Source organism: Hydra vulgaris, chromosome 09 (genome assembly GCF_038396675.1).
Source record: "Hydra vulgaris chromosome 09, alternate assembly HydraT2T_AEP".
Classification (NCBI taxonomy): Eukaryota; Metazoa; Cnidaria; class Hydrozoa; order Anthoathecata; family Hydridae; genus Hydra; species Hydra vulgaris.
Window position 1 is genome coordinate 19,306,495 of NC_088928.1, and position 9,206 is coordinate 19,315,700.

Genomic DNA, 9,206 nt, shown 5'->3' on the forward strand with positions numbered 1-9,206 from the left:
TTGGTATGACTTTTGCTAATTTTAGAGCTTGTGGAAAAATTCCCTGTTTAATTGATATTGAAAATATCTTAAAGAGTATATCTTTTACAACATCAAATGAACTTATAATAATGTTGCCATTAATACCATCAGGGCCTACTGCTTTGTTAGATTTTAACATTTTAAAGGCAATTTCAAACTCTTCAAAAGATAATTCAAAAGAGTTCAAGTAAGAGTTTAGAGGGAAACATAGATCATTCCAAATCTTGCAAAAAAAAATTCTATTTGCTATAGGAATTTTTTTTCCAAGATTTGGTCCTACAGACACAAAATATTTATTAAACTCTTCCGTAATTTGTCTTTTATCATATAAAAATTTATTATTATGTTTAACCATGTTAGGTAAAGGGTGAGATGTACATTTTTTGCTCCCAGTAATTTCTTTTATTATAAACCAAGTGCGTTTAAAATTTAATTTATATTTACCTAGTAAATTTAAATAATATTTTTTTTTTTGTTTTTTTTTTGAGGCTTTCAAAAAGTTTAGCGTAATTTTTATAAAATCAAATCACCCAAAATTCAGGAAATTTTGAACCATGGGTCCTCAAATTTTTTAAAAACATCTTTGGCTGTTGCATCTTAAAAAGAAAAGTTGACACATAAAATTTCAGCTAAAAATGTTGACAAGATTGACAAGATACTGCAATTTTTCTAAAAGAGCGGTTTATATATGGTTTTATTTTAATTTGTTTTACATTTTAAGTAATTAATGAATAATTTTTGTTTAATTTTTGAAGGTTTTCGCAAACCCTTTGTAATCCAAGGCGATTTAATACTTTTGGGTAATTCCGCATCAAATCACCCAAAATTCAGGAAATTTTGAACCATGGGTCCTCAAATTTTTTAAAAACATCTTTGGCTGTTGCATCTTAAAAAGAAAAGTTGACACATAAAATTTCAGCTAAAAATGTTGACAAGATTGACAAGATACTGCAATTTTTCTAAAAGAGCGGTTGACAAGATACTGCAATTTTAATATTGACCTGGTTTCCCAAAATGACCCGGTTTTCATAACATTCTGAAAAAACATTTTTCTTAAAAAAACAGGAAATAAAAATGGCAAAGTTATGAAAATAAACATATATAGTGTTTTTTTGACGCTGAATTCAATAAATGTACTTAAAATGCTGAAATATAAAAGGAACATGCTTAAAAGTTAATAAAACAACTAGTTTCTATAAACCAACTTTGGGGCCCAATATCTCAAAACACCCCCGTCAAATTTTTTTTTTTTTTGCTGTTAATATTTTCAGCTGCTTATAATCTTACTAGGCACAAAAAATCTAACTGGAAAAACAACTGAAACATATGGAACTTTAATTTCAAAGATATATCAAATTTTCAATAAATTTTTTTAAAAAACTTGCAAATAGAGTTCTGTAAAATATTAAATTTGGTTTATAGACTCCTTAAAAAAACAAAAACAACTTTGTTATATTTAAGGAAGTCTTAATTGATAACTTAGTTATTTGATCTTAATAACTGAAAAAAACATTTTAATCAGTTTTTATATAAAAACAATTGTTTTTATATAAAAACTAATTAAGTGTGATATTGATGTGCATTTGTTTAAAAAAAAAATTTTGACAACTATATTTTGTATAAGATTATAATAACTAGTTTATAAAAAGTTCAGTTATAGAACAGCATTTATTGGTGAAATTTTATTCAAATTTTAACAAATTAACAATTTGATATATATATAGATTGTATATATATATATATATATATATATATATATATATATATATATATATATATATATATATATATATATATATATATATATATATATATATATATATATATATATATATATATATATATATATATATATATATATATATATCTATAAAGAAAATTAACAATATCTATCAGTGTAAAAAATTATACAACAGGTATTCTGAAAAGGTTTGAATTATTTCTATATTTTTTTTCTTTTAAACTGAAAACTAAGTAGGAAAGAAGAATTCTCTTTTTTTTAGGAAATACATTCATACTAAGTAATTTATTATAAGATGTGTTCTATTGGCTTAATGACATCAGATGCATGCAAAGGCCAACAAGATGTTATTGAAACTTTAAGCAAAGAAGAAAAAATAACTATATCATTACGCTGTAACATTGAACTATCAAACTTAATAATGTTATGTGAAGGACATACTACAAAATATTCGAAAATGTATCCTATATGGCAGAAAGCATGCTGTGATCCATTCCATAAACATACAAAGAAAATCACAATTAAGTAGAAGTAGAATTTAAATATTTTAATATACATACTTTTTCAATTTGTGTTTTCACAAACATAAACAATGTTTTAAACAATTGTGCAGATAAGCTTTATACAATTCAATTACTTTTAGAAAATCTCAAAGTAGTTACAATAAATTACTTTTAGAAAATCTCAAAGTAGTTACAATAAATGAATCACAAATCATGATGAGAAGTAGTTTAAATATTGCTCCTGGAAAGAAACTTTGCAAACCTTGTAAGCAAAAGATTGCCAGACAAGCAGATCTTAAGAAAGAGAAGCAAAGTCAGGGTGAACAAGATGAGGATTTTCTAATATCATCATTCAAATCAAAAAGACAGGAGATCAATGAAGAACTTGAAAATTTTAATATATCTCCTCTAAAATCTCATTCAAAGTCATCAAAACATATACTCTCAGAAGAAAAGCGAAAAGTTGAGCGCATCAATGAAATGGTAAGTAACGTTACTAGAAAATCTGAAAGTCAATTCAATGTTCCCTCAAAACTGTGTTATGAAACAAATAACATGAAAAAGAAGGCTGAAAACTTTGATGAAATTATGAGCTTGATAAAAGAAAAAAATCTATGTTCTGACAAAAGAATTATTGTTAAACTTTTAACACTGGCACCCCCAAGTTGGTCAATATTAGAAGTACAAAATAACTTTGCAGTTACAGAATAAGCAAAAATGGCTAGACAAATTTTTAATAAAAAAGGATTGTTAGCTATCTCTCCGTTGTATAAAGGTAAAGTCTTACACAAAGAAATAGAAGATTCTGTTAAATTTTTTTATGACTCGACTGATTTATGTAGAACTATGCCTGGAAAAAAAGATTGTTAGCATTGAAAAGAACGTCCATAAACAAAAAAAACTGCTTTTGTGTAATTTAAAGGAACTATATGTATTATACAAAGAAAACAATCCAGAAATACAAATAAGGTACTCAAAATTTGCTTCACTTAGACCAAAGTGGTGCATTTTGCCAGGTGCAAGCGGTACACATTCTATTTTTGTTTGTTCTTATCACCAAATAGAGTTGCAACTCAAAAAAAACACTTTTTTTTTGCAAAAAAAACAGGCCTGTCCTAAAAACATGTTTTTAATGGGTTTTTTTTGTTTTTTTGAGGTGTCCATTAAATTTTATATATCAATTATCCCGTTAAAAAGTTACAGTGTCAGTAAACCTTTATTTAATAGAAAATATGAATGTTTTCTATTAAATAAAATGCATATTAAAAAAAAAACAGTATTAAATATTAAAAAAAAAATTAAGTAATTTTTTTAATATATCTCAAAAAAACTATACTAGTAGCTACTAGTTAATTGTAAGTATAACTCTACTGAACGAATGAAATAAAAATGTTATTTCAGCAGTGTTATTTCATTCATAAAAATGAATGAAATATCCTTGCATTGCAAAATACAAAAATGAACCAACAGTTATATAAAATTTACTTTAATGTTTTATTTACTTTTGTTTATTACTTTTGTAAAATTTTAATAGTTTATTTCTTTATTTTATATATTTCAATTTTAAACAGAGTTTAAAATTGAAATTTTAACTAGTTTTAATTATTGGAATTTAAAATTGAAATAGTTTGGTTTATTTTGAAGATTTAATTTTGTTTTTTATAAGTTTTTTTATCTTGGATTCATTTGAGTTTAGAAAAATTAAATCATTTTTTTCAAATGTTTATTCAAATTGCGATTAGATAGCTAAAATTTTATTTATTCAAAAAGTATTTAAGTAAATAAAAATAACACAATAACTAAGTTTGTATAACTAATGAAAAAAACTTAATATTAAACAATTTTAAAAATATTGTTTATATTTATTTAAAAAAAAAAAGAAATCTAAAAACAAAAAATGCCAGGCAGAAAGAAATGCTTTGTAGCTACATTGTTCAATGAGGCACCTTTAGAATCTGGAGGTTCTAAAATTCAACAAGTTATATGCAAATTTTGCAGCTTAAAGCTATCAAAAAATGGCACTCCAATGACCGAGCACATTGCAAAATGTATGAAATGTGGAGATCAAATAAAAAACAAATATTTGAACGATATGCCTTTTAAACAAAAGAAAGTTCAAACTGAACTAATGATGGAAGAAGATATTCCTGAAAACTTACCTATTCAATGTATGGAAAAAAAGGAAAAAATATTGCAAATTCCAATTGAGTCCTTCTTTCGAACCCCAAGCTGTTGTGGAAACCAAAGTAGGTCTACAACCCCTAAGTTTGGAGACTGTAACCCAAATAAAACCAATTCAGATAAGCCTCCCTTGAAACGATTGCATTCTTCAACAAGAGTTCCATTCACACCTCAGAAAAATAAAATTGCATCCTACATTTTCTCGGACAAAATGACTAATGAACAAATAGTAAGAATTATATTTAGAATATTTAATACTTTCAAATATTTAGCAAACTTTATTTAGTTATTTAGTAATTTTTGTAAATTTCATGTTTTTACAGGATGAATCGCAAATGGATTTAGCACGCGCTGTCTATGGTACTGGGTGCTCATTAAGAGTTTTTGAAAATAAACTATGGATAGACAGTTTTGCAAAATTGAGATCTGCATTTAAATTACCTAACTGTGATATGTTGTCTAATTCCCTACTTGAAAGGGTTTATAATGAAACCTCAACTACCGTTAAAGAACTTGTGGGAACTGCTTTAAGTGTAGCAATTTTGTGTGATGGGTGGAGCAATATCAGGCAAGGAAAATATGATTTAAAATAGTAGGACTATTTATCTATGTTCTGATTTGTGCACTAGTATAGGAGTATCCAATACCTAGATACTTTCAAACGTTATATAACAAAATTATGTAACAATGTAAGCTACACATATATAATTTAGGTGCATTCTAACTTCATGTGTATAATTCATAAATAATAAAAATCAGTAATGAAGATAGATTTTACTATTTACAGGAATGAAGGAATCACTAATTTTGTTGTAACGGTATCTCAACCTATATTTTGGACCAGCATAGAAACAGGTAGTCTTTTTAGATTAATTTTAGTTATCATGTCTTCAGAATTGTCAGATAGCAAGTTTTATTTTATATTCTCCAAAGTTGTAAAGTTTTTCAAAAATATTTAAATTTGTATAGTTTATTATAATTATTAAACGTATAACTCTTTATTTAGGCGCAGAAAGTCATACAGGCGAATATATGGCAAATATAGTTAAAAAAATAATATGCGATGTTAGACCTATGAAAGTTCTTGGTGTTTGTACTGATAATGCAGCCAATATGAAAAAAGCACGGCAACTAATAGTTACTGAATTTCCTCACATATATCCTTATGGATGCCTGGCACATACCTTAAATTTAATTTTTACTGATGCGAGTAACATAAAATCAATAGCAGATTCCCAAAGAAATTGCACAATGGTGGTAAAAGGGATAAAGAACTCTCAAATTTTATCAGCTTTGTTAAAACAACATCAGCAGAAATAAGGACAAATCATTCAACAATCACTAAAGTTTCCAGTAACAACTAGGTTTATTAAAAATTAATTTTATAATAAAATTAAACATAAAAACATAAAAAATAAAACATATAAAGTATTATCATAAATTTTAAAAAAATTTATATTACATTATAAATCATAATACTTAGTATGGTAATAACATTAGGCAAATAAATATTTAATTATAAATAAATATATTCTTCAGATGGGCTTCAATTATACATTGTATGGAAAGTCTTGATAACAACAGATTAGCACTACGGGGATTAGCTATTTACGATGAAGCAAAATCTCTTGCTAAGCCTATTCAAAACCTATTGTTGTCAGAAGTGTTCTGGGATAAAGTGGATGGGTTTATCAAGTTATTAAAACCAATACCATAGCCATTGCAGCAGTTGAAGGAGATAAATTAAGTCTCTCCATTTTTGCAAAAACATTTTCAGATTTAGAAAAGTCTTTTCAGGACAATATCCTTTGCAGTCCAATTCTAAAAAGCGAGGAAAATGCTATGATGAAAATAATTGCCAAAAGAAGGAAATTTCACATTCGAAACATTCATCTTGCTGCAAATTTAGTGGATCCACGTTATAAAGGATGTCATATCTCTGGAGATGAAATGGTGAGTATTTTCAGAATTTAATCCTCATTTAAATTAATTGAAAAAAAAGGAAATTATATTTAAAATGAATTAAGATGCCTTATTTAAAACATCTTCTTTAGATTGATGCCATTGAAACGCTACATAAATTAGGAAGAATGGATTCTTCTATTAAAGAATGTGATGATCAAAATTTTGGGTGAGATAGCTGATTATAGATCAAACGAAGGACTTTTTGCAAAACCTTTTATATGGGCTTCAGTAAAACATTCATCTCCTGTAAGTTGGTGGAAGGGAATATGTTGTTCTTGTGCTCCAATACTATCAAATATTGCAAGTAAAATTTTATTTCTTCAACCAACAAGTGCTGCAGTCGAAAGATCATTTAGTAGACAATCTTGGATCCACAATCAAAAACGGAATAGATTAACAAATGACAGAGCTTCAAAATTAGTATTTATATCACATAATTTACAACTCAAAAATCTAAAATGTAATGCAGAATCATCAACAAGTCAAAGCCAAGAATTTTTTCTGGACAATGGTACTTCACAGAGTTTAGAGTCAGAGGTATCAAGTGACTCTGAAGAATACGGATTTGACTTTACAATAGAAGACCTTAATGAACAAGAAAGCCAGAATACAGAGTCTTTTGATAATTAAAAATAAATTTTTCAAGTGATGTACTATATATTTATCATATATCATGTTACTATTATATATTGTATTACATTTATAATAAAAATAGAAATTAAATAAAAGTAAATAATTTTTTTTAATCTAAAAAAACAAAAAAAACTATAAAAACAAAAAAAAACATGTTTTTTTTGCAAAAAAAACACAATTAAAAAAAAAACGGTTTTTTTTGCAACTCTATCACCAAAATGCTAAATTGTCTGTAGATGCCTTAAATATTGGACTAAAGTATAAGGATTTACTTTCGAAAACCGTTTGTTCAGTAAAAAACAAAGAATGCATGCTTTCACAGTGTGATAATTGTCCTGGTAAAGAACCCCTTACCAAATATTTGTATAAGATCTTTGGAGAATACGAAGATGATTTTGAGATACACTACAAGCAATGGCAAACTTCTGATCGTGCAACACTATCGAGTTTAACTGCAGATGTTCCAACATTTGTTGAACTATTAGTATCTTGCTTTGAAAAGCTACAAGCTCATTCTTTTATTGCTCGCTCTCAATCTCAGTACCTTAACCAACTAAAACAAAATATGGATCAATCAAACATTATCATTGTTGGCGACTTTGCTGAAAATAATGCTTTTGTAGTCGAAGATGAAATACAAAGCTATCAATGAAACACCTAACAATGTTCTTTACATCCATTAGTGATATACTATAAAGATGATAAAGGTGTACTGAAACATATTTCTTACTGTTTTATATCAGACGACATTACACATGATGTAACTTACATGTATAAAATATTTCAACTAATCATACCAATATTAAAAATAAAATTTTTCAATATGTCCATATTACATTTATTCACTGATGGTTGCGCAGGACAGTACAAAAATTGTAAAAGCTTTTACAATCTATGCCAACTAGAGAGCGAATTTGCCTTTAAAGTTGAATGGAACTTTTTTGCCACGTCCCACGGAAAGTCACCATGCGATGGGATTGGTGGTACTGTAAAAAGATTAACAGCACAAGAAAGTTAAAAACAACCATACAGAAACCAAATTCTCACTTCAGAAGCTATGTATGAATTTTGCATTGAGAAAATCAAGGTTGTTAACTTCATTTACATAAAGGGATTGGACTTACAAGTGCAACGTGAAGAGCAAAAAGAAAGGTACACTGGTGTAACAACTCTACCTGGTACTCGTAGCTTTCATCAATTTATTAATCTTGGAGATAACAGGGTTGGGACAAAGAGGTGTAGTACGGATACTAATAATACAATAATCCACAATCTTAAAAGGAAACAAGATATATTTCAAATTGATACTGTTACTTTAGGAGGTTATGTAGCTGTAGTCTATGATGATAAGTGGTGGATTGGCATTGTAACTGAAACCAATCTAGAAGAAGTTGAAGAAGTCTGTTCCACAAGCTTGCTCTAGTTCCGATAGAAACTATGTGTTTGAAAATGCTGAAATAGAAGAAGTACAAGTAAAATGGGAACAATATTTTGAACTATTACAAACACAGTCAAAATAACTTACATCTTCGATACCTTTGAAAGTCTTGTTTATTCAAGTAACTTTTTAAATAACGATTAACTTATTTTCATTTTATTTACAAATATTGTTTGGGAATTTCTTGAAAAGTAACACATCTTTGAAATTAAAGTTTTATATGTTTCAGTTGTTTTTCCAGTTAGATTTTTTTTGCCTAGTAAGATTATAAGCAGCTGAAAATATTAACAAAAAAACAACAAAAAAAACACAACAAAAACACACAACAAAAAAAACACAACAAAAAAAAAAAATTTGACGGGAGTGTTTTGAGATATTGGGCCCCAAAGTTGGTTTATAGAAACTAGTTGTTTTATTAACTTTTAAGCATGTTCCTTTTATATTTCAGCATTTTAAATGCATTTATTGAATTCAGCGTCAAAAAAACATTATATATGTTTATTTTCATAGTTTTGCCATTTTTATTTCCTGTTTTTTTAAGAAAAATGTTTTTTCAGAATGTTATGAAAACCGGGTCATTTTGGGAAACCAGGTTAATATTAAAATTGCAGTATCTTGTCAACCGTTCAACATTTTTAGCTGAAGTTTTGCATGCAATATTTTTTTATAGTTAGGAATAATGTGTCAAAATATAACACAAAAAGAAGACACATGGTTCAATGGA

At 27.1% G+C, this 9,206-nt stretch overlaps 1 protein-coding gene across 1 annotated transcript; it reads left to right on the forward strand.

The window, feature by feature from the left end:
* The first annotated feature begins 4,153 nt into the window (after window positions 1–4,153).
* Window positions 4,154–5,369, forward strand: LOC136085036 (uncharacterized). The gene is made up of 2 exons (XM_065806396.1): window positions 4,154–4,675; window positions 4,770–5,369. Exons 1-2 carry the CDS (start codon window positions 4,163–4,165, stop codon window positions 5,037–5,039), a joined length of 783 nt encoding a protein of 260 aa, XP_065662468.1. The 5' UTR covers window positions 4,154–4,162; the 3' UTR covers window positions 5,040–5,369.
* The last annotated feature ends 3,837 nt before the right edge of the window (window positions 5,370–9,206 follow it).